This window comes from Agelaius phoeniceus, chromosome 2 (genome assembly GCF_051311805.1).
Source record: "Agelaius phoeniceus isolate bAgePho1 chromosome 2, bAgePho1.hap1, whole genome shotgun sequence".
Taxonomy (NCBI): domain Eukaryota; kingdom Metazoa; phylum Chordata; class Aves; order Passeriformes; family Icteridae; genus Agelaius; species Agelaius phoeniceus.
In genome coordinates, this window is record NC_135266.1 from 28,468,763 (window position 1) to 28,494,922 (window position 26,160).

A 26,160-nucleotide genomic window follows, 5' to 3' on the forward strand; every position below is an offset into this window, starting at 1 on the left:
TCCTGAACAAATTTCTACTGTTATAAATCTCTACAAAAATAATTCAACACAAAGAAGTCTCCTTTTGATTCATCTGAAGCCTGTTGACCTTGGTTCCTTCTTGCCATAGTTATCTACTATTCTGCTCTTAATTGCATTAGTGAAACCAACAGAAACAAAGAATAGGAGCAGGGGAAAGAAACAATTGAAGACATAATTGAAAAACAACACTAGAAAATTAGAATGTCTGCCTCCAATAAAACACTGAGAAATAGATGTGAAGATTGCCAGCTTAGCCCAGTGAGTCCCTATCCTCCTGCTTTGTGGATGCTATTAATATTATTACTTTCTTAAGGAACAGCTGAAGTTTGTATCTGACCACAGGACAAGATTTTACTTCATCATACTGGAATCTTTGAAATAGGCTTAAGAAACTACAAACAGGAGAAGTAACATAATTTTACAACATGCTGGGAAGACTTGTTGGCTGAAATAGCCCAGAGCAATTGAGCCTGATGCTGATAGCTGGCACAAGAAACCTTCAGCTGAAGCAGCTGAAGTCAGGTATAATGGTAGAAAAGATGGTACCCAGGTGACCTTGATTAGAGGCATTACCATCCAGACCATGGAGAGATGCCTGGGGAGTCAAGCAGCCCCAGGAGCCTGAGGTTTCACCTGTGTGCATGGGGTGATCCCGACTGCATCCCCTGATCCTCACTGGGCCAGCGCAGCATGGAGGGGAGAGAGGGGCAAACAGGTCCACACTGCTCAGGAGGGAAAGCACAGGGACATCTCACAGAAATGGGATGGGGGCATGTCATGGGGGTGAAATGCCTACTCAGAGTGGTATTCCTTGCATTTACTGTCTGCAGATTCCAAATGATCCTCCTGCCTGTATCAGTTATGGGAAAGTCTATAGCAGACAGAGGTAATTTTGAGTTAGTTTTAAAAAAGCCCAAACAACCCATATCAAAACCAAATCCACAAATCTCCCAGTATTGGGAGGCATTTGGATTATTTAAGAAGTGAATCATGTTAGCTGAGAAATCCACAGAAGCAATTAAGTGGCCAGTGACTCAGTAGAGATGTAGTTTATTGACATTACTGAATCTTTCATTTCAGAAGCAGTTTCTCAGCTAGTGTTGATATGTAGAAAATCACAAATGTAAACAGAATACTTTCAGCTTTCAAATAAATTTATTTTTCTTTTTTAGTAATTTAACAAAATTATTTTCTCACTTAATGCACTTTTAAAATTAGAAACATAGCAGAAACACTAATATAAAAAGCCCCAAGCAATAGGAAAAAGAATACAAACCCTAATAATTACTTTTAAGTATGAAGTATTTGCCACAGCTGAGGGGAAAAAAGAACTTTATAGCTATCACCTATTATTATGTCATTATTTGGAACTATGCCAATGGTTCTGTATCCTTTTTATCACTGAAAAGACTGTGAATTTCATTTGCTTACTGGACTGGAAGATTCTGCTTAAATGCTTCCTAAAAGGAAAAAGATATAGAAAATTAATGTCTTGAGTTAGGAAATGGTCACTAGGTGTGCAACTTGGATGTGAACAGCCAAAGATAATATCCTCTCTCTGGCATACTTCAGGGGCTACAAAGGAAGCTTAAAAGTTTTCCAAAAAATACTGAATTCTGTTCAGATGTGTCAGCATTTGAATGGTCTTAACAGTTCCTAGAGATTATTAGACACTATTAAACACATAGTTAAAAGATATGATTTAATAGCCCTTCACAAGCAAAGTCCATTGCTCTCTAATGTGGTTTTGACTGAATATTGCTTATTTACTGGCCTCTATTTTATGTCATTATTCCCACCGAGGGACCAAAAAGCCAGCTACATTTTAATGACATATTTTTTCACATGTATGTGACCTGACTACCAACAGAGCTGGTTTCTGCCTTTTCCTAAATTAAAAGAAAGCCAGCATCAGGCATAGCCTTGTCTGGGTTAATGCCACGACCCAGGATTAGGGAAAAGGGCCTGGGAATATCAATGATTAAACCTGAACTCTGACAGAAATGCTGTTTCATCATCTCCAGCAGGGCTTATAGCCATGACCTTTTAGACTCAATTCACCATCAGGATAATTCTGCAAGAAATCCAACATGGTCTTTGCCTTTAAACTCTTGTTTGAGGCGTCCATGTGAACTGATGTTCTCATGGACAATAAAGTCTCCAGCATTCTGCAATGTGTGCCCATAACATAGAACCAAAAGTATGTGACTGGGCTGCAGGATGACTCCCCAATTGGAAAGGATCAAACACTGGCAGAAATCTGTAGTCACTTGCACATGCACAGAAACAGACCTTGGGCACAAGCAGAACACTTTTTTGCATTGACAACTGACATCTGTACACAAAAAATGCCAAAGGGGTGATCGATTTCCTTACAGAACTCTTCTGTTCTTCTGTCCCTCTTTTCAGGGACAAACATACACAAACTGTTGTCCATCCTTCACTGTTATTATTTCTGCATGGTTTTTTGCTGTTTTCTTTTGTACAGGCATTAGGAAAATAGACTCTAGATTTCATTTGATCATACAACAAAACATGTCAGAAAACATTAAGAATGGTAGCTAAGGGAGAAAATGTTTCCATCTACATGTGGCTGCTGGTGCAAATAGAGGGTACCTGAGGATGTTTTTGGAGCACTCTCCAGCTCCTGTTTGAGCCATTGCTTGAATTTCTGCAGTGATGAAAGATGAGAGAGGGGAGGAGGACATAAGTCTGGGGGTTTTTAACCACAGGATCTTAATGCCATTAGCATCAACAGCTGTAGTCTGTAACACCCTGTAAATGGGTACATTGAATGACACTGCCCTGCTTTTCAGCTAGGGTAGAGTTAATTTCTTCTCAGTAGCTCTCATAGCATTATGTTTTCTATTCAGAATGAGAATGGTGTTGATAACACACTGATATTTTGGGGGTTTTTGCTAAATCATGTTTATCCTAGTTTTTTTTTTTTCCTTGTCTCATGGTCTGCCAGTGAGGAGGCACACAAATGAAACTGTGAGGGAGCATAGCTGGAACAGGTGACCTAACCAAAAGGATATTTCAGACCACAGAACAACATGCCCAATATATAAGCTGAGAGGAGTTACCCAGAAAGGCAGCTGGTAAGGGTCTGACATTGATCAGCAGGTGGTGAGAAACTGCATTGTGGACCAATTTTTTCCCCTCTTATATTGTCATCATTGTTATTGTTTACCATTATTATTATTTATCTTCAATTATTAAACTGTTCTTATCTCAACCAAAATTTTTGCTTTGATTCTCCTCCCCATTCCACAGGGAGAAGAGAGGAGGGCTTGAGCAAGGGGCTGCACAGTGCTTCACCTCCAGCCCAGCACATATCTTGGGTGATACTCTGCTGTAACCAAGGCAAAACCTTCTCTTACCTCAAGAAGATGTTAAAGTGCATACCAGAGTGAAGTCTCTGATTTCAGAAATAGCATTCAGAGTAGGACTTTAGGTCTTCCATTTTCACTTTCTTCTTCAAGGCATGAATCCTTTCTTTATCATGTTTTCCAAAAGTTTTGCCCAAGTTGTCTCCCCACTTTAAGCATGTAAATTGAATGCAGAAGTCCAGTACTCATGCTCTACAAATTACCTGCAGAAAGAGCTGACAGCATTTTCCCTACATTATGAATTTGGGATTGTAAAATTGGTAAGAGGACTAGGACAGCTCTTCATGGAAACACAGCAGACATCTTAAAAATGCTCACTCTTGCACAACTATTCAAGGCGATTTCAACTTTGTACAGTGTTTAATGCATGTAGGAAGCAGAAATTCCTGGAAACATCCTGGAAGAGGATACTGAAGTGGGGAGGGAACTATAAGCAAAAGTAAGAAAATTAGAGAAAGAAAAAAGAAGTAATAAACACTCCATTTGTGAGGGTCATCTCATGATTTCAGAGAGGTACAGAGCAGGTATCCACCCCTGAGCTTGGGCTCCTTTCATAGTCCATGGAGATAATGAGTGCATGGAGGACACATCTCATGTCTCCCTGAAGAGAACATCTCAGATGTGTTGAACAGTGTGCATGCTGGCAGTACAGATCTGGTTTTCTATTGATTATAAAAAAGCCTTGGGGATTGGAAAATGTCTAGTTTTAGTCAGACAATTCCCATCTGTCTCTAAGGGGTTAAGCATTTCATTTTTTCCAAGTAATTATTGCCCTGAGAAGTGTATTTAATAATATACACTTACCTCATTGATTAGTTATTTAAATAAAAAAGTATAGCAGGCTAACTTCGGTTTTTCTAAAGAGGAGATGCCAAAAGAGGAATTCAGATCACATATCTTCTTAATAACTACTTTTGTATTTTTGATTACTATAAAAATCAAATACATATCAAGTGCTGGAAATTACATAGAAAAATTTAGGCTAAACCATCAATTGTTACACTGTATTAAAATAACTAAATCCCTCTAGGTCATGACAGCATTTCTCCTTTTTTTTTTTTTAGATAAAGAGACTGTAAATACTTTTGACTTATTTCCATGAGTCAGGCACTGGTTTTCCCCCCTCTCTGTTTGAACCAGCAGATTATTTCTGATACTGACCAACTACTGAGGAAAGCTTGCGTGGGTCACAATGACTGCAGGCATAACAGAGTCTGTGCACTTCAAACAGAGAATGTTTTCAGGGTCTGTTGCAGAACTCTTTTCCTAAGCAATACTGATTAGTTGTGTTTGCTACCAGCTTCATATACAGAAGTATCACCTTTAATGCCATCCCAAGCCCACTGGGAAAGGAGCAATCAATGATGAGTGGGCAGGTGAGGAGCTGATGAGAGTGGTTTTGCACTGGGAGATGAGTACTTGCTGCATCAAAGCTCAGAAACCATCCAATGATGGTTGCAGGATCAAGCCAAGTGAGATGGTGTCTTTTATGTGGAAAAAAACGTATCTTTTCACAGAAGAGTTGTTTATTACATCTGAGATCTCAGCTGCATCCCATAAACAGAGAGTTTCCAGTATGTCGGAAGTTTATGCTCTAAATGTAAGTACCTTAGTTTAAGGCAGCGAGTCTAAGACACAGCATATAAAATCAAGGTAAAATACTAAGAAGAAAAATTATTTGTTTAAGGTCACGAGGCAGCTGAACTTTAAAGCAAAATCATGAGCAGCTCCATTTCTCATTCATTGTGCTCTCTGGCACTTTACAAGGGAATAAATCAATAACTGCTTTAATATGACTGAAAAGATTATCTACCCACTGAGTTGAGTACAGGGTTTCTAAAAAGATTAAAGTCCTCATTTAGGTATGACCTTGAGTTATCAATGGACATTAGGACACATCTACATGCCTTACTTCAGTTCAAAGAGGACTGTAACCCTCTGCTGCACCCAGGACTGACAGGATGCTCTGTGGGAAGACACAGACATCAAGTCACACAGCTTTTGTATGACATAGGCATCTCTGGCTCCTCTAGAATAGTGATGTTCTTTTACACAACACTAATCAGAATTCATTTTTTACAATGAAATATTGGAAAAAAACTTTTCAGCCAAGCTGCCAGGTATTTTAACCACCATGAAGGTTAAGAAAGAGAAAAACAATCATCTGAAAACAAGAGATAAGAGTTCAACAGGCACAAAAATTTCCCTGCTAGTAATGTGCCTTGGAACTTTTCCAGCATTAGAATCTAGTGCTGGATTTCTGTAGCCAGAGAGAGCTTTGTCTTTCTCATATGTATCAATCTACTTAATATTTAATCCTGATATGACATGGCATAGGGTAGTGGTTCTAAAAATGAACTCCAGGAGTTCAAATTCTCAAATTCTCGAATTCTGCCTGTCCTACATGTTTGGAAAGTTTACATTAGTCCAAGTATCTTGAGAAAAGAATTTTTTTTTTTTCTGAAGGTTTGCATCTGTCCAGAGATTTGAAATGTTTAATAAGGCAGTGTGCAGAGATTACATGTGAGATGGTCAAAACTGCAAGACAAACCTAATCTTAGGATGGCATATCACTTCCTCTGTATGTGGTCTCTATGGGAGTGCCTTAAAAATAATACATTTTTTCCTAAATTAAAATCTAAGTCTTAGTCATTTCATGATATATTTAACCATCATTTTTTTCACCTTGCCTGCAAAGTTTACTGAGAGTTCAGCTGTGAAAATAGATCCTGTCCCTCTGTCACTTTCCATGTTTGCTTAAATGTATAACCATGAGCCTGTCGAACCATGATGAAGTGGTGTGTAATGGCAGCAAATTTTAAAAATCCATCAATTTCCCCAAGTCAGTGATGTGCAATTTCCACTGCAGTGACCTACTTAACAGAGCTGCAATCAAGGACGAGCACCAGGGTAAAACCATTTACTCTGGGAACAGACCATGCTGTTTCTCCTCTAGCTCCATTCCTGGTGCTTCCTTCCCCAAATCAAGACCCAACAGCTTATACTTCCAAAGCAGATCTCACAGTATTTGATTTTCTCCTTAAAATCCCCATTACATGTTTATTGATCAGCATCTGCATTTCCCATTAACTTCCAAATCTTATACTTTCCACATATGGTTTGAAATCACAAAGCAGATATAGGGATAGCAGTAAGTAATTAAACCAAAAAACTACACTTTGTCCATCATTTTTTTCTCCTGTGGTCATTCTTGGGTCATGGTTTTTCAGTGTCTGGGATAGGCAATGGATTGCCTGGTAAACAGCTTACTCAATTTCCCACCAAGTGACATCAACGTACATGGCACTGTCAACACTGCTGGGAGGGGAATCAGAGGTGTTCTCCAGATCACCTCCCAGGCATGTGATTTTTTAAAAAAGTGATCTCTCACCTTGCCTTCACATTTGAAACAAATCTCAGCTTTCTACTTTCACTCCCTCAGGTTTCATCCAAGCCACAGACCTGAAGGATAACACCTTCACTCTCCATTTGGTTTAAAACACAAAGGAGGCTTTCACTGTATCATAAAACAAGTGGGGGGGGGGGGGGGGGGGGAAATGACCTTAAAAGTACAGTCCTGATAGAAGATTTGCAAGAATGAAGTGCATTTATAAATATTTTAACAGTTTGAATTTGGCTTAGGTGTGTCTTACAGATCGTGAAATAATCACCAAGTCATGAAGATTAGTTGCCCACTTAAAGTTTCTTCATGATTTAGAAAAACACTGCAGTTAGAAAAAAAAACCCCAAAAACTGGTGCGTATCTTCATTATCTTCATTTAGTACAAGAAAGTGTAATTCTAGTGGGGCCACTGAACTTAGAGCATCACAGAACCATCAAGGTTGTAAGAGACCTTCAAGATTATCTAGTCCAACCAGCAACCCAGCACCACCATCATTACCCCAAACCATATCCCTAAACACTTAACATCATTAACACTTAACATCATTAACAGTATGTTCCTATACTGTTATTCATCCTAGAAGGATCATCTACCCTATTATAAAAATAACCCCAAACAGATAAGAATTTTGAAGCATTTACTCTTACCAACCTTGATGCTGAACTTCAGTTCATCTTAATTACCTTTCCTATTACACATCTCTTTTCTGGATCTTAGTGCCCTTTCTCTTATCTTCAATGGGCCAAAATCAGACATGAGGTATCGAGGAAAGCCAATTTTTTAGCTAATAAATGTATGAGATTTTTTAGGAATAGCTAAAGAATGAATAATTGTATTTATTAGCAGATAAAATTTGTTTGTAAAGACACATAAATATTAAGCAATCTTCTATTGTTATTTGCTTTTACTCATGCTATATCCTAATCAATATTTTTTATTTATAACTCTGCAAGCAAACTTCTTCATTATGCCCTTTATACACACTAATGAAAGAACACATGTGAGTGCTGCAAGACTTTCACATGAACTATGCACAGTTTAATAACTACTTGCATTTGGGCTGCCTCAGCTTCCCAGGATACCCCAGTGACAGCACCAACATCACTCAGAGGAGCTGAGGTCACCTTTGGCATTCCAGGTTTTGCTGTTTTGTTTGCTTGTGTGGTCCTTGATGATCTAATCAATTTTAAGAATCACAGCAGAAACTATCACATGAAAACAGATATCACAATAGCACAGAAATCTGCACTCCTGCCATGCATCCAATTCATGTAGATCTGACTTTGAAGAATTGTTCCACAAACAAACACCCTAGAAGAAACTTACGCATTTGCAGGTTTAATTCCACAGTCCGTGGGATGGTAACTCACATGTATTCAGACAGATTCCAGCAGGCTCAAAAGGGCACCTTCAACATACCTTTTTTTCTAAGCCCTTGAACACCTACCTCTTTTTCTCCCTCTCTTCAAATGCTATTCCTCCCTCCCACTGGTAAATAATAAGAAGAAAGCTCAAAGTATGGAGAAAAAAAAAAACATCCTGGCTTCTTTCTGCCTGAGAAAACTACTTACAGAAATACTGGAATATATAAAACACACAAAAATGGAAGGGAAACCTGGAAGAAGACATGTCATTCTGCTCAGCACAGACCAAATTGAAAACAACCTACCAAAACAAGCCAAGGTACTATTGACCATAAAGCCTATTTTTGGATGGCCAAAGTGCTCTTATATTACAAGCATTCCTAACTCCTGAGACTTCACTCTGTGCGAAGCAGCAGTTTCCCAGAGGAAGCTGCCAGGATGAATTAATGGTCATGAGTGGAGCACAGATGAGGAAAGGACAGGTACCAGAGACACAACTTGGAAGTAGCAAAGAGTTTATAATTCAGGTAGAGAACACGTGTTTGAATTCAGCACCTGATTTTACATCAAGAGCTATGGGAGCGCTTCTTGGGTCAAAGGGCCTACACAAGATGTGCTGCAAACCAGGGTTGGAGAAGAGCCAGGAATGCGTTTGTCCTGTCCTCGTGGCCTGGAGGCACCAAAGCAAGGATGCAGAGCAAGAGGGAGCTGTGCCAAATCCCCTGGTCTGGGTTAGATAAGGGTCACACCTAGACATGCACCCACAGGCCAGTTCATGCTTTAGTGGATCTTTTTATGAATGTAGGAATAAATGAAGAAAGGGTCACTGCTTGGTGATGCAACAGGCCTCATCCTTGGAGGGATGAAGGCTGCCCTCTGACTGTTCATTGTCCTTTATCGTCTTTTAATAATTAAAAAAAAGTCCAGTTACAGCACTGACATCTAGCAGTGCAAAAGATGGTTGCAAAAACATTTTGCATTTTGTCTGGACAGGAGAACAACACCGAATACTTTTCCCATCACTTCTGACAAATCTATTCTTGCAACTTAATTTTCTACTGAAGCTGCAAGCCAAATATTTTGCTTTGCAGAACAGAAATCATCTGATGATAAGAACTCACTATCTAGGACACGAGTAATTCATATTATAGATTGAGAGATAATTAAAAATGGTAAATATAGTACTTTCAGGAGACTTTGTTCATGCCAGAAACCACACTGAGAGACCTGCAGCAATGGCAAAGATTTTCCTGAAAAAAAGGGAAGTATTATATATGTTCATACACTTAATCAAACTCTCTCCAGTGGCTAGCCTTTTTTAAGATTCCATTTTTAGCTCTTAGGAAATAAGTAATTTTGAAGAATGAGATATGTTAGGAAATATTTATTAGATCTATGCTACTCCTTCATAAAGTCTTTTTTTAAAATGTTTTAAACTGTGCAGGTCACTTGAGCTCGACCATAACAAGGCAACAAGACTATCCTTCTGTTCACCACAGAAGAGCATTTAGCTCCCTAATCATGTTGCTTAGTGCATCAGTGCTAAAAAGAATAGTAAAGAATCATCACTGAACTCTTACCAAAGCAGGAATTGACAAAGCCATACCACCTACAAGCATGGTCCCCTCCGATCCATTTGCCACGGATGTTGGATGCAAAACTGAGGGTAGTGCCCGAGATGCACACTAACATGTCACTGATGCTGATGTTCAGGAGAAGCATGTTCACTGGGTTACGCAGCGTTTTAAACTTGCAGAAGAGGATGAGGACAATCAAGTTATTCAAGAAACCAAAAAACAAGATTAATCCAAGAAAAACAGCCACTACTGTGTGCCCACTTCGTGAGAGTCCAGCCCTTGGCTCAAGAGGATGTGCAGGTGCACCGAAGCTCAGGTTATACATCCAAGTGTGGTTCATTTTGGACTTTGTCATGGATCAGTGAGGGCAGAGATGCTGGGTGCCCTTTGCTGAAGCAGTTTCCCAGAAGTCAATCCATCACAGATTAAATCCTCTCAGAAGCCCTGTCATCTTTGCTCAGATGAGATATCTCTTAGATGGTTATGCAGGTGTGAAACACTGTATTGCAGCACAGGACTATTTTCCTGCACTGTGTCTTTCCAGGGGTCTGCTCTGCAGTAACTCCAGGGCAACAGAACCAAGTGAAAAATCACCTCAAATTCATCTTTCTTGCTTAAACCTAGGATAATAGTAGATGATCTTTTTTGATGTTCAAAATGGAAGGTATCTTAAAAAGATGCTTCAGCATGGTCTCCTCCTTCAGAGCAGATGGACAGCCCAATCAATGGCAGCTACCCTCTTTCCCTCTGACAATGGGTGTCCTTCTGAAAACACAGAAAAAACAAATAGTTAAAACCAAACAACTCTTTCCACACAAAAACCAAAAAATAAGTACATAATTTATTAACAGCTCCTCCTGTTTTGAACTGGAACAAATTACTCTCATTCTTTTACTCTGATTTTTAACAGAAACATCAGTTTGTTTACATTTCCTTGGATGTTTTAAGCAATTTTTCCCTAGCTCACAGTTTAGCATGGAGAAGGTTGTTTGCACCTTCCTAGCAAAGTTCCTCATGTGAGCAAATGCATGCTGAAACTTATCTTTTGCATCAGCTTCCCAGAAGAGAACTCTATCTTCCTTCACATTAAGTCAATCTACACCAAGTGAAGTTTCATTCTGGGCTTGACCTTAATTAAAATGATGACAAATTTAGGAGGAGAAGGTGTTTCTTTACCCAGAAAGAAAAATATTAAATGCAGTCCCTCAAGCTCTCATGTGCACACAAAGGTTTGCAGATCTGTGATAACAATATCTCTCCTCCCACATTTACCACTGAACAGATGTCTTCCTTTATTATTTACAAAGCAGCCAGACACCCAAAGGCTCACATCTCTCCTATCACAGGCATAAATTTTACCCACATGGAGTGAACACATTGCTTGTGTGCTTTGTGAAACAATAGTGTTTAGTGTGGATTCACAACTACATAGCCTACCTTCTCTGCGGTTGCAGGCAAATCCTGCACAGAATTTTCCATAAAAATGGAGATGTGTGTCTATATATATATATATATATATGAATTTCCACTCCTCAGTGCAAAATGCATGATACCCATAGCTTGCTGAACTAAAAAAATTTGAAAGCTTCTCTTTCATGTGTCATGTACTCCTAGAATGATTGCACACATGTTAAAATGGAGCATCTCCTATATTACTCCTAACTGTTGTTTCCTGGAAACTGTCTCATAGAAAAACATGTATTTAGCAACTGGAAAATTGTGAGTTCAGTTTACTGAAGATTCAGAGGTTGCTTGCTTTTTTCTTTTATATCTTTGTGTCATGATAAGAATTTAGAATAAGTACTTTGTCTTTCTATTTCTCTACTTTCACAAATTCACTGTGCTAAATGTTACAGTGATTTTAAAGTCCAACATATACAAACTGTCTTAAGGTTTTTTTCTGGTGAGTAAATTATGTACACTTCACAGATCTTCTACTGTTTGGTCATTGAGAATCTGAAACACTGATGCTTTCTGATTTTTTTCCTTCCCCTTTAGGAGGTACACGATAATTTATGTTGGAAAGGGTCCCAGGTAGCATATGTAAGAGAAAGGACTTTTCTAAGTCCTCTTCCTGCAATTTTGAAAAAAAAAAAAAATATCTCCTACCCAATTCTGGTTGCAGGTTATAGAAGGAAACTAACTGGGCCTAACCATCAATATACCCAAAATTGTATATAGTGTTTAAAAGAATAGAGTGAAAATTTAGTGGAACAAAAACCAAATCTTAAAAATATTCTTCTGAGCATTTCTCCCATGCAAACAGCCTGAGATATTTGGGACTGTTCAGCCTGGAGAAGAGAAAGCTCTGGAGTGACCTCGTTGCAGCCTTTCAGTACTTAAAGGGGATTTGAGAAAAATGGGGAGAAACTTCTTAGCAGAACCTGTAGCAAAGGGGTAAGGGTTTAAAACTGGTTAATTCAGGGTCAATAATGAAGAAGTTTTTATGACAAGGTGAGGTGAAACACTGGAACAGGTTGCCCAGAGAAATGTTAGATGCTCATCCCTGGAAGTGTTGAAGGTAAGGTTGGACAGGGCTCTGAACAAGCTGATTGAGTTAAAGATGTCCTTGCTTATTGAAGGAGGGTTATACTAGATGACCTTTAAATGTCTGTTCCAACACAAATGATCCCATGATTAAAAATTCAGCTCAAAATATAAATAATAAATAGGTCTATTATACAGTCATCCTGCATTCTTAAAAACATATCACGAGTTCATATTTTTAGTGCTTATAAAAGGACATTTACTCCTGGATGGGACTCAGCTGATTACAATTTAGCAGTGTGACACCAGGTGCAGGTCTAGCCCAGTGTCCAGGTCATTTCTCCACTGGCCACCACTCACACAGTTTTAGCTTGGCAAGTCCTGCCCTGGTGTGTTGGGAAATTATACTTTAATGCACAGGCAAGATGAGCAGGTCCTGAAACTTCAGTGTAAGACACATTTTAAAACAATATTACTTGATATCAAAAGATGACAAACACGATGCACAAAGATGTCCTTCAAGAAGTTTTGGGTGAATTTAAGAGACAAAGGTCTGCAGAGGAAGACATCTGAAGATCTGGGCTATGTATGAGTAAGTCTCTTTTTAGGAGCTCATGTATAAACTGCTAAGTTTTTTACACTTATGGATGAGGGAAAAACTAAATTCAGATTTCAAAAAAGCTTCTAAACTCCCATAACTAATCCCTTGAAGAATGGATCCAAGTTTACCTAATGATAGCATTTAACTGAAAAATACACATTATTGTTGAAAAACACTTGTAGATGAGTTTTGTGCTCAAAGCTTTTTTGTTCATTTGATTTTCCTTTTTTTTTTTTTTTTTCCTCCAGAGAGATAGCTTGGTTTAATAGAGGTTACTCTGGAACTCTATAAACTCTGTCTTACAGGTGACACTCTGCACTCCCCAGGGCTCCATGACCTAGAAGGACTCCCTGAACCCTCCCAGTTCTTAGCAGGATGCTAGGAGCTTGCAAAATTGCCAATTCTGCTTCTCAAAAAATGTTTAAAAACCCCAAAACAATAAAACCGACAATTCCATCCAAGGCAAGTAAATGAGCATCCAGTTTGTCCCCTTGAATTTGTCTGAGTTGACAGGGAATGGAAAACATACCCAAAGTGATACAAAACATATGGCCAGGTGAAATGGGCCAAAAGTTTGTTTAATGTCACCACCAATTAAATCCTGCATCTGTTGACTGGTTCTGACAGTAAAAGTCTAAAGATACAGCAAAACAGACACCCATCACTGCTTGTATATTCTCTGAAGTAGTCTGTTGGAAAAAAATAAGGTTTCAGAAGATGTTAGATCAGCTTCTAGGAGCACAAGCTTTAATACTGAGAATGAGAGGCTTCTTTTCACACTTGACACAATGCATTAGTTTGGGCAGTGAATCTGGTTTGTCTCCTTTCTCACTTTTCTACCAAATAACTTATTGAACACATTAGCTTCACAGGTTTCCAGCTGGGAGATTCTTTACCATCTTCTCTTGCAACATTGTGCAACATGCCAAAGATGATGCTTAATTCACTTTAAATATTTAAAATCTGAAGAAAAGGCATAAAATAAATAAAATCAAACTTCATATTACTAAAAAGCCTTATCCTTTTCCATCATATCTACATTGTTCTCTTGGGATATAAAGGAGCTATAAAAAACCCTCTTATGTTTACACATCCACATAATCTAAATCAACTCATTGCTCACTTCATATAAAAATCAATTTTAAAATAGTTGTTTTCCTTCATTTAAGAACTTGTATTTCTAATGAAAAGTTAGATTAAAAAACAAACAGAAAAAACATTCAAGCAAACCCCTCTACATAACATTTCAAAGAATCCCAAATGAAATTTTATGAAGAATCACTTTTTTGACCTGCTAACAGAATTATGACAGCAGTAGTGTATTTTTAAGTTGACATACATTTAACCTTGTGTTCCAGATGAGAAACTGAATTGTTTTTAACAGAAAACATCCAAAACCAGAGGTACCATCTGAAACAATTGTTTTAAAACACAGCTGAAAGATGGGAGTCTTCATGGGACTTCACAACACTGAAGTCAGAATTCCCATCTGTTCTGGACTATTTTCCATGCTCCAAGCCACACTGCAAGATTTCAAGAGATCCAGAGAGATCTTTCGAGCAAAGCTAGAAGACTGAGAGGAGGTTCTATGGTTCAGAAATTTGGGTATCTCCCAGCTCCCAAAACCCCCTGTCTGTGCAAGAATCTCCTGTACACAGATCAGCAGACTTACTTTCAGCAGTTCACGTTCACGACAGAGACAGACGTGGAAATGAGAACAACGTAAGTACAGAACACATGTGATGAAGTTCACACGTTTGAATGCCGTACTATTTACTCAAGGGGAAAATCTAAGTGTGGCAAACCCATGCTTTTGAAAAAAAAGCTACTTTCATTTAGTATTTTGAAAGTTAAGGCAACCCCTCTTACGTACGAAGAGGAAGTTTATGCACAGAAACGTCTGCGGTACGCGTAGATGAGACAGACCCACTCCTGAGCTGGGCTGAAGCCATCAGAAGCGTCCCAGAACCCGAGCCGGGACCGTGGCGGCAGCGAGGACTGAAAGCACCTCCCGAATGCCCGGGTTCACCCCAGGCTTCTAAACACCGCACCAAGCGAAAGCCTCTCCAGCCAACCTCCGCGTCCTTCACTAACTTTTTTACACTTCTTTGGGAGGGGAGGGTGGCACAGTACGCTGGAAGAAGAACCCACCTGTATCTTTCATCCACAGCAACCCAAAGGGAAAACGCGCACCCAAGTCTGCGGCAAACAAGTCCCGAGCGGCGGCACCAGGAGCCCGGGTACCCGGGCGGTGGGGGCCGGCAGGCGGGAGCGGAGCCGCAGGGCGCTCACGCTGCGCGGGATGGAGGCGGCGGGCTCGCCCTGCCCGCACACATCCTTCTCCTTCTCCCCTCCCCGGCGGGCTGCGAGGACACCCAGCTTCCAGAGGGCGGGGGAGAGTGAACAGATGGCTTTGCTAAGTTAAAGAACAGCAGCGAGGCGCATCTCGTCCCGCTCCCGCCCGCGGCTCCCGGCGCAGCCCCCCAAGCTCCGCCCCCGCCGGGGCGGTGCCGCAGCCCGAGCGCCCGGCACGGCGGGCACCCAGCGCCCCGAGATCCGCACCCAGCGCCCGCGATCCGCACCCAGCGCCCCGCGATCCGCACCCAGCGCCCGCGATCCGCACCCAGCGCCCGGCACGGCGGGCACCCAGCGCCCCCGGTCCGCACCCAGCGCCCGGCACGGCGGGCACCCAGCGCCCCGCGATCCGCACCCAGCGCCCGGCACGGCGGGCACCCAGCGGCCCCGGTCCGCACCCAGCGCCCCGCGATCCGCACCCAGCGCCCCGCGATCCGCACCCAGCGCCCCCCGGTCCGCACCCAGCGCCCCCGGTCCGCACCCAGCGCCCCGCGATCCGCACCCAGCGCCCCCGGTCCGCACCCAGCGCCCCGCGATCCGCACCCAGCGCCCGGCACGGCGGGCACCCAGTGCCCCCGGTCCGCACCCAGCGCCCCCGGTCCGCACCCAGCGCCCGGCACGGCGGGCACCCAGTGCCCAGCGATCCGTACCCAGCACGCAGCGAGTTTAGGCTGGGCGCTCTTTTCACACTTACTGCTGGAAAACACTTTTTTTGGTTTTGTTAAGCAAGCAGGTATAAACACCTGCTCGGCAGCGGTCAGGAATGCAGTTTAAACACGTGTCAAAATGTGGCGGGTTTGACTTAACAAAACTAAAACCAGACATATCTTAAGTGTAACTTGTCATCTGCTTTGTCTGTGTTTTCCAGAAATCTTTACATTTTAAGCATTTACAGACTGAGCAAGCACTGTTGTTGCTGTGTGCTGAAACCAGTGTTTTCAGAAATATGTCTGTTTATCACAGAAATAGTATGTGGCTTGAAAAGCTATGTAGTGTTTAGGTCTTCCTGTCACTACTACTGCCTACTACTATACTGCTCTTTGAGACATACTGCTCTGGTCTTTCTACAGAGGGAAAAAAAAAGTGCCCATGGGGAATGAATTGCTGGATAAGACTGCCGAGAGAAAAACATTCTAGTGTATACTTTGCTTTGTTGAACGTCTCTTAGCTCTGGTTCTTGCTGAAGTTCTAATGAGTCTTTTAAATTTGTAGATCACAGTTAAAGCCTGTAAAGTGAACATCATAGTCATATTAGTCCACCTAGATTTAACCTCTTATCTGATCACACTTGCAGCTTTTTTACCATCTCTGGCTTCAAGACAGACCAGCCAATGCACCTATTGTTATAGAAAAACAATCCAGCAAAAAAAAAAAAAAGGTGCTGTGAAGTTTAGTCATATAATCTTTCCCCAGTGAAGTCTAAGCAGACCTCATAAGTTATAATAATATTAATATTTTGTTCCACAGTTCCACAGCCTAAATAAAACTATTTCATTAAATAAAATAAGAATTTTCTGAAGAAATAAATCAGGAAAATACTTAGTACCATCATTTTCATAAAACACTCTGTATCACAATTTTGCTGATTAGAATTCTACTGTAAACTAAGAACTGCTTCTCCCAGAACAAAAAAAACCCAAAAACAACCAAGTTAAAAATATTGTGCAAATGTCACATTCAGAGAGAGAGCAGGAGTGTATCTCCTTTAGAGACGCTGCCTTAAAATTAAAATTAAGAGTGTTCATTTTTTAAAATATCACTTGTAAAATGTCTACCTCTGAAATTCTCCATTATGGTATCTAGTGACAAAAACAACCACAGTCACTGGTTGCACGTGTTTATAATAATTTTTCAACAGCATGAAAATATGTGGTGTTAACGTGAACTTCATTAACTGGTGCAAAGTCGGACAAAACTGCTTACTAAAAATACTATAAAAATTAATTTGAAATTCACTTACCTGCTATGAGCTTGGAAGAGTTTAAAAAGTGGATTGTAGCAGCAAAATAAAAACCTTGTCAATACAAAAAAATTGTCAGGCAGTTAACATTCATTGAATCTCCCTTTGTGCCACAGATTCGGAGCAGTTTGGCAGCGTTACTGATTGCCAGGGTGTGTCAGTGAAGAGTTGCCATGCTCTGGATGGTGCCCATTTGGGTTGTAATTCTGACATCCTGGTGGTGCTTCAGAAATTAAGCATGAGCATTTGATTTTAATTCCTGCTTTGGTTTAATTAAAAAAAAAAAAAAAAAGCAAATTCCAGCATCTTCCATAAATTTCCTGCTTACCTCTTGCTTTCAAACAAATATTGTGACTTTTAGTGAAGTCTCAAATATCATACAGTAGAAGGGACAGCAAATTAATCAAGTGGGGAGCAGTACTGAGAACACCTGCTGTTGTGTTCACCTACATCTGTACAACATGGGGGAAGTTGAGATTATGTCCAATACCAGTTGCCTGAAAGCATGTTAGAGTTCTTGAAGTTACTTTCTTATGTTTCTGTGGGAACTGCTTTTAGTATCCTCATTTATAATCTCTCTAACTTTGCTCTTTGAAAAAGACCCAATTAGTCCAGCTTAGCACTAGGGGTAACCTCTGTTCTGGAATTCTAAAAAGAAAAAAAGTTTCCTGATTCTTTCCTTACTTTTACAAGAAAGACATCAGCCATCATGGTTTCATTGGCTCAATATATGCTGTGGGGCAGTTCCTGGGTTCAGTGACATGCTGTGCATACCCAAGATACTAAAGAGTGCAGGTGCATTCCGTGGTTTTGCCAAGTAGCTGCCATGATAACATCGGAATAATTTTGTTTTGTATGACTAACAAAGTGAGAAGAAAACATAGGGAAAGGGAGGGAAACTCTTCTTTTTTGCCTGTCCACAGCTGCAAGCACTAATAATTCTCCAAATAATCACAGTAATGTGATGGCATTTGACAATGAAGCAAAACCAAAGTATCCTCAGCTTTATCACACAGTATCCCACAGCCTATGCCTAGGAAATCAACTCATTGACTGCTTGTAAAGAATGGCAGCAGATGACAAATGCATTGGCCTGGCTTACATATTTAGATGTTTTGGATGGCACAGATTCCACAGTTTGTGAATTTGGAGAGAGAACACTAGATGTGAGCCCAAGATTGAAATTGCTCATAATCTCCTTATTCTGCAGAAATCATATGAAGGCAAGACTGAAAGCAGCCACTAAAATTTAGGATTATATATAAAAATGCAATCATTCTTGTTTTGGAATTAGGATAAGAACATGTTACATCATATTAAAACCACTATTAAAAGATTTTTAAATGCCTTCAGAACAGTGTGGAAGAAGATAATTTTAATTTCATATACACTAATGAAGAATTTGTGAGTCAAAGCCAAGTTTCTTCACCTTAAAACAATTTTTAGGTTCAGTTACCCACACAGAGATATCTAATGTGTTTGAGACATCCTTAAAATCCCATCCAACTCTCTTCTAAGAGGAGATAAGCCAGAGGAGTGTGGGTCTCCAAAATGCAGTCTAATAGAAGATATTATTTGTAATAGAGGCTAGAAGCTGTATATAAGGCTTATCTATTTTTCCAAGTATATTATCTCACCTAATAAAAGATGCTAGAAATTTTGTGTTGAAACTTTGCCTTACATGCCTTTTGACTATCACAGCAAGAGCAATGTGACCATTCAGTGAACCAGCTCTTTCTTGTTGATGTTGTCAGTTGATGTCTTATTTCTGGGAGATGATTTTTCCCAGGCTTCTATGAGGCTCTGAAATGCCTACATGAGCTTCTTTCTCGTTTTTGGACATCCTCTGAGTTTCTAATCATGATCAGCTTGTATTTAATTTACCTAAAGATTCCAAAGAGGCATCTAATTTGTGAGACAGAGAAGTATTTTGCAGAGTCTGGATCTAGACAACAGATCCACACTTCTCTCTGACTTCACAGTGTGTGAACAATAGTTGTGGTCATGTCCCTTCCTCTTTCTCTAACCAATTTTATTGCTCTCACTCTCAATGTGGCTGAGAGTTACCCCAAAGTCCAGGTACCACTCAGAATATCTAGGTAAGACTAGAATGTTTATCTTTATGTTAGCTTTCTTTCTGAGGGTTATTGTAAATGTAAACTATTCTTCCTGTAGCTTTGCTTTGCCAGCTTCTGGTCAACAGCTAGATGAGTGTGAGTTGGCAGAGTTGCCAGCCAAGAAATCCAGTGGCATCCTGGTTGGGACCAGCAATAGTGTGGCCAGCAGGAGCAGGGCAGGGATTGGCCCCTTGTACTCAGCACTGGTGAGGCCACCCCTCAAGTTCTGTGTTGAGTTTTGGGCCCTTCACTACAAGGACATTGAGGTGCTGGAGTGTGTCCAGAGAAGGGCAGTGGGGCTGGGGAAGGGTCTGGAGCACAAGTCCTCTGAGGGGATCCTTGGCCTGGAGAAACAGAGGCTCAGGGGTGACCCTTTCACTCTCTACAACCTGAAAGGAGGCTGTAGCCAGGTGTGGGTTGGCCTCTTCTCTCCAGCAGCCAACAACAGGACAAGAGAAAACGGTCTCAAGTTGTGCCAGGGGAGGTTTAAATTGGATGTTAGAAAAAATTCCTTCACAGCATAGGTGAAAGGCATTGGAATAGGCTGCTCAGGGAGCTGATGGAATTTGATGGAATTACCATCCTTGGAGCATTCAAAAGGTGTGTGGATGTAGCACCTGGGGATGTAGTTTAGTGGTGGATGTAGCAGTGCTGGGTTAGTAGTTGGATTTGATTATCTTAGAGGTCCTTCCCAGCCTTAACAATTCTATGAATAAATGCTTAGTAGAGATTATTTTGAAGTTGCCAAATAAGATTCTATGTTTTTCTATGCACATCTCATGCCCAGAGTCTTCTGCCATCAGCACAGGAAAGCTCTCAGAAATCCAGACATGGTTAGAAGTTACTCCAGAAGGCAAGAGACTCCAGGTAACAGATGTGTGCCTCATTTCCCTAGTGTAATGGGGGATGTATAAAGAACATCATTCTGTGCTGCAGCAAAGGGGAAACTGAGGCAGCAAAGGGAACTTGTTCAGAAAGACCTATGAAGGATCTATGGAGGAAGCTCAGTTTGCTATTAGGCCTTTACCCAATGTACCTTACATTTATGCAAGATGGAAGCAAGCTTACATTGTTGTTCCCTCTGGAGATCATGTGTTTCTCTGACCTGCTGTCATCCATGAAGAACAGAGCTGACCAGAGCCAGACCAGGGATGGGAATGCTTCACAGCCTGGTGTATAGCACAAGTTTCATCCCCCAAACCACTGCTGGCATCTCTCATGCTTTCCCATGGAAGCCAAGAGAAGGCACAGCATACATTGCTGACATTGGTCCTCAGAATACAGATATTCAGTGCAGATGCTGATTGAAAATAAAAGAGCAGAGGAAAAAAGCTCAAAGGACTACAGAAGACAGGTCTGGCATTCCACGTTTGCACTCTTCATATTTGGATTTGTCTGGGAGAGCCCCCTTCCCTAGCAGAAGTCCCCCAGAGATCTTCTCCATCCTGCCTCATTGCCTGCACATACCCTAGAAAAACATTACAAGCACTTATCTCTTCTTCCCCCCTCTGTCAGCACCCCCATTTCCAGTACTCACACTGGAAAACAGGAGGGCCACAGCGTTGCCCAGAGGCACCTTCTGTTTCCTTCACTGCCTGGCCAGAATAAAAGTGGCTCAGAGACAAGAATGATTTTGGAATGTTATTTTACACTATGCCAAATCATCAAGACTAAAAATCATCAAGTCCAAAAAATGGACTTTTTGAAGGCCTGGTTATTTAAGCCAGGTTTCAGTTTGCATTGCCCTGCTGGGACACCACACCTTCAGGTGTGTGTCTGAGTGAGCATGTGAGTGGCAGAAACAGAGAGGAATATTTGTGGTGCTTGCCATTGCATATTTAACTCTTGCACACACATCTGTTCACTGTGTGCCCAGGAATCATTGCCAAACAGTATACAGCCTCCTTAACAGCCTCTACTATGTCTGCTTCTTTATAGTCATACCATAACCCAACAGTTGTTTTCATCAACCATGTCTACTTCCCAAATTCTTGTGTCAGTCCCTCTTGCACCTTGAGGAATTTTGCTTCCATCTCATCAAAGCCCAAAAGGCTGCAGAAGCCTAAGACACCAATTCACCCCTGAAACATTTTCTGATCTGATTTTTCTTTGGGGAAAGGTTTTCTCCTGGGCAATAGAAAGGGAACAAAACTTGTGAGTTTCCTGATTCTTATTCAGAAACCATTCCTTGAGATGAGGAAGGCAAAGCACTAATTTTCTCTAGCTTTGTTCTGTCTGGCCATCCTACCCTCCACCAGTGGTTGAGACAACTGGGTACCAGTCAGAGCTTGTCATTAATTTGGTAGAGAGCTGAGGTAGTTTGCTTTCTAGCATTATCTCCAGCTCAGCTGAAATCTGTTATCTCCCTACTTATGACACAAGCCAGCAGGAATATTAATGGAAAATACTGAGCAATTTGTCAGTTGAAGCTAGCAATGCACACAAATGTCAGATCTGCCACAGGGAGAAGGTAGAGCTCTGCGCTGTTTTGTATTTCTGAACATGTTCTTGCCACAGTGCTACATCTTCATTTTCTTTGCAATTGCTTAACTGTTACTTTGAATCAAAGATGATTTTTTTTTTCAGTAGATGCATTTCATACTGGATGTGAGACTTGCTTCCTTTAACTGGCAGATTGTTTTCAGCAAAAGGAAGGAGGCAGGTGTTGAGCCCACCAAGATCAGATGCACAGAATAGAGTAGGGTGCAGAAAAGGATCAGGAGATCACATCAGGGAGAGGTCATCACAGAGGAGGATGAAATTACATGTATTGAAAGACTGGCAAGAGTCTTCAATTTGTTTCACAGTATGGAGGTTATCTGGTAGCTGGAAAGTAATGTTTGTATTAGAGTGGGAAACTCAGTTGTACCCTGTAGATACTTCCTCTTGTTCCTGGGCATTCTTGGTAGCAGCTTTTTGTAAGAGACACTGATTTGGGCACCAGCTATCTGGGCCATGCTGATTCTGTAGAACTCTGAAATATATGATGCTATATTTTCACTGCTGAAGGTACCTATGCTGTGCTCTTAAAGACAGTTCTGTTATTTCTCTAACACTGATAAGGTACATTTTAGAGCAGACAGCTGCTCTGTTCAATTTCAGTAGGTTTTCTCACATGTATAGGACACTGGCTTTGTCTAAACTACAGACCCACAGACACCTTCCATGCTGTCAGGTCCAAGGGTATAAACCTTGCTTAATATCCATACAAGATCTCAGCTCACAATTCCTGCCTTCTCCTGTACCTTGGTTTGGAAGGAGAACTAAGCATAAAAATCAGCTTGTCCTGAATTACCCCCTCCATATCCCTGGGCTGGACATCCAGAAGCCACAAGGCAAGCAGTGACTGGCTGAGATATGGACTGAGGCATGTCAATACCATGACTGAGTAGCCATAGAGGTGCTGGGATAAAGGGCACAAATGTTTTATGATCTGTCCCTTAGAATTTATCAGCAGCTGTTATTGCCTGTGCTCTGGAAATGTTAATGGTTGCATCCTTTATGATAAGTACTATAGTCTTTTATCATTATTTCCTTAGTAAAAGGAGATATTTAGTGTTGGGCCTTTTTCTTCCTTTCGTTTTATTACCTAAATCTCTAGTGTCCAGCTTAATTTTGTTCTGTGACAATCAAAATTTTCATTTATAAAAGCTTTTAATTATTTAAAGATGCTTCAAGCATGAAACCAGTTAAAATTGACATGAAAAGTTGAGAAAAAGAGCTTCAAAATTACTGTTTGTGTATAAGATGCTTTTTTTAAAAAAAAGCTAAATAAAGAGAAAATCAAATTCTGTAAATCTGGGAAGCCTCAGAAGTTAAATGAATTTGAAGTAACTATAGGTTTTAAAATGGAACAATGTGCAACAAGCCCAACAGTGGATATACACATTTGATTTATACACACATAAAAAGACACATTTTATGCCATTCTGAGAATTTCATTAATATTTAAAAATCTGGCTAGGGACTCAAAATTACCAGCTAGTAAATTTTCCTATATAAGTCAGGAGCAGAATAAATTTTTCTAAAGGGCTGTGCCATTCTTTTCTCTTTCTTAGCATTTGGTCCTGAAGGGGTAGTTTTTCCATCAACACATTCTGCTTTCTGGAGGATGAAAATTATTTCCATCTGTTTTCAAGCAAAGCACAGTCGGTCAAAGCATAGTAACAAGATTTCCAGTGCAACACAAACTGAACTCCTTATGAGCTGGTATCTCAGAGAATTTAAAAAGAATATTTTCAGCTCCATAATTGTCATTATTCTGATCACTTCCAGTTCATGTACTTAGCACTCCAGTCTATCCTTATGGAAAAAAATAAAAAGGAACTCCTTATGGAAATATTCCTCCCTTGCTTACAATTCCCTGCAGCAAAATGCTTCTCTGCTAGAAAAATATGTCCAAGATTTCATTCTTGTCAAAATTATAAGTGGAATTTGAAAATGCATCTCTCATATGTCTTTTGGTTGCTTTACCACTGCCTTTTTTTTTCTCCTAAGGTCTCTCCCAAACTTTTTTTCCTTACTCTTTCTGTGTTATCCTTCTTCAGGTAAAATCTCAAATCTTATAAGCCTGTCATGATGGAGTGGGACTAAACCTTGACTTTCAATTTTCAGGATAAAATTTCAGTTTAGCTTAATAAAATATTTTTTTTCTCTGAAAGTTTAGTGCTAAAAATATAAAGTTGGTGGAAATGGAGGACAAAGATGGTTTCAGTCTCAGAATATTTCTCTCAGAAAAAAATGTATCAGATTATGTCCTACAAAATCATCAGTTCCATGACATTTTCTACCACTCAGGAAAAACAATAGTTGTCTTATTTCTGAATCACTTGTTTGTGAAGCTGTAGTAGGTGGTAGCTTTGCAGCTGGTCACAAACAAGTGAAGACATGATGAGCAGTGAAACTAATGGTCTCTTTATTAAATTAAAAGTGAGTTTTAATTGGTCAATTCTAAGCAGGCATTTTGCTCTATGAGAAATTGAGAGAGCTGCTATTTCTCTGATTCCAACATTAGAAATATACAGTCTCCCACAATTTCATTAAATACCTATAAAACTAGCAGTAGCTTTCATTCTTCATGAAAAATATATCTATGCATCAAGTTCATCTTTTGACACAAATTGTCTATCAGCATTTGCCCACACAGTTCACATCTATCTCTCAGATGTAGCCAAGGCATAATTTGTGCTTAATTTACAGAAAAAAACATAATAACCATGTTACAGGCATTTCAGAGTGTTACACATTCAGAAGAATGTTTTAAGCAGGCATCATTTGTAAAATATTTATTTGCTTTCTATTTCCCTTTAGATCTAATTGTAGAACAAGGTTTTGCAGCAGATGTAATTCTCACTGCCAACAGGAGCAGCCATGTTACGTAAGACAAAGGTTTCTTACGAAATTCAGTAGAATTTTTAGCAGGATGACAGCTGTTTTTTCTTGGCATTAGTGATCACAAATCCCTAAGAGAATACTTAGGAGGCTTTATGACAATCCTGGCCAAAAACATAATTGAATGAGATCCACATTTGCATTCTGCAAAAACCAATTTGCTGAATACTTGTCATGTTCCATAGTTAGCATTGTCGCTTTCTGAAAATGAGAACAGACATCTCTGTCAAATGTCTGCCAAGCCTGTGTCATAACTTTAACAATAACCAGCAAATCCACAGTAGAAATGGCTGGTTGAGGAAACCAGCCACCTGATCACCTGTGTGGCAAACACCATGTGAAATGCCCAATGTTTCCCTCCTTGTCTCCTTAGTGACCCAGTGGAAGGCCAGGACACACATCCCTTGCACTGGGATCTGCTACAAGGTGTGATGGCAGGTTTGCTCTGATGTTTCAGGATATCCTCAGACAAATCCAGAGTAATGACCCAAATTGCAAATACTAATGGGTACTCAAGCACCTCGACTGGGACTCTGAGGTTTCTGAAATTCAGCTCTGCTTATATTGCTTTCTTGACTTCCACCAGTGATGGAACTTAACTCCTGTCACCTGATGGGCTGTTGGGACTTGAGAGAACAGGACTGTGCCAGAGGCAGGTATTACTACTGTGCCAAACACTACAGCTTCTGCCATTCATTTCGATTCCATGACTTGAGTGCAGCAGAGCACTACAATGTCAGTGTCTTTGGACTTTGAGCATCAAATAGAATGGATTTATTTGAGGTTTGGTGTAGACTCATTCTATTAAAAGAGGAGTTTATCTCATCTTTGTGGTTATCCTAGAAACTGAGCTGTGCTAGGGGAGGAAGTGGGACTGGGCTCTGGGGCTGGAAGGAAGAACATCTTCTCTCAGCCAGGTTTCTGCCAGGAGTATGGAAGCACAGCACAGTATCTATTCCCTCCTGGCACAGGGTGTTCTTTGGATATAGCTACTCAAATGGGTTGAGAGGGAACATCTCTTGCTGACTTATAGATTCAGTAGTAGGAAAGGTAGACTTTAGCCTTTATGACCAAGATTAGGCTATGTTTGGTAAAAATATGAACAAGGCCAATATATACCCATGGAATAATACCTGTTTAAATCTGAGCTAGGTATATCTAAAAGGAATACATTTTCTAGATGAGTGTTATTCTGAGTCTGTCTCAAAATATATCAACTTACCTTACAGGATCCCTAAATGCTTTCAGGAGGCTCATCAGTGATAATTTGTCAAATCCTGATGCATTCAACCCAACCACTAGCAAACTAAATTCTACAAGACCCTCAAATACAGATATATGCATGCAGAATAATCCTTAACCTAATGAGCAACGATCCTTGCAAAGCATAAGCTTTAGTTTTTCTGACACGGTGAGTCCCTTGACAGTATTAGAATGTAAAAGGAGGGTTGAGAAATATTTATGTGCTGGGGTGGTGTTAACTGCTGCTGA

At 40.4% G+C, this 26,160-nt stretch overlaps 1 protein-coding gene across 1 annotated transcript in view; it reads right to left on the reverse strand.

Moving 5' to 3' along the window:
* The window catches only part of LOC129117602 (pinopsin-like), a 75,105-nt gene extending 64,992 nt beyond the window's left edge, over positions 1 to 10,113 (reverse strand). The window contains exon 1 of the mRNA XM_054628350.2: positions 9,762 to 10,113. Within this exon, the coding sequence (XP_054484325.2) occupies positions 9,762 to 10,113 (352 nt within the window). The remainder of the gene's footprint in view (positions 1 to 9,761) is intronic.
* Between the last annotated feature and the right edge of the window lie 16,047 nt (positions 10,114 to 26,160).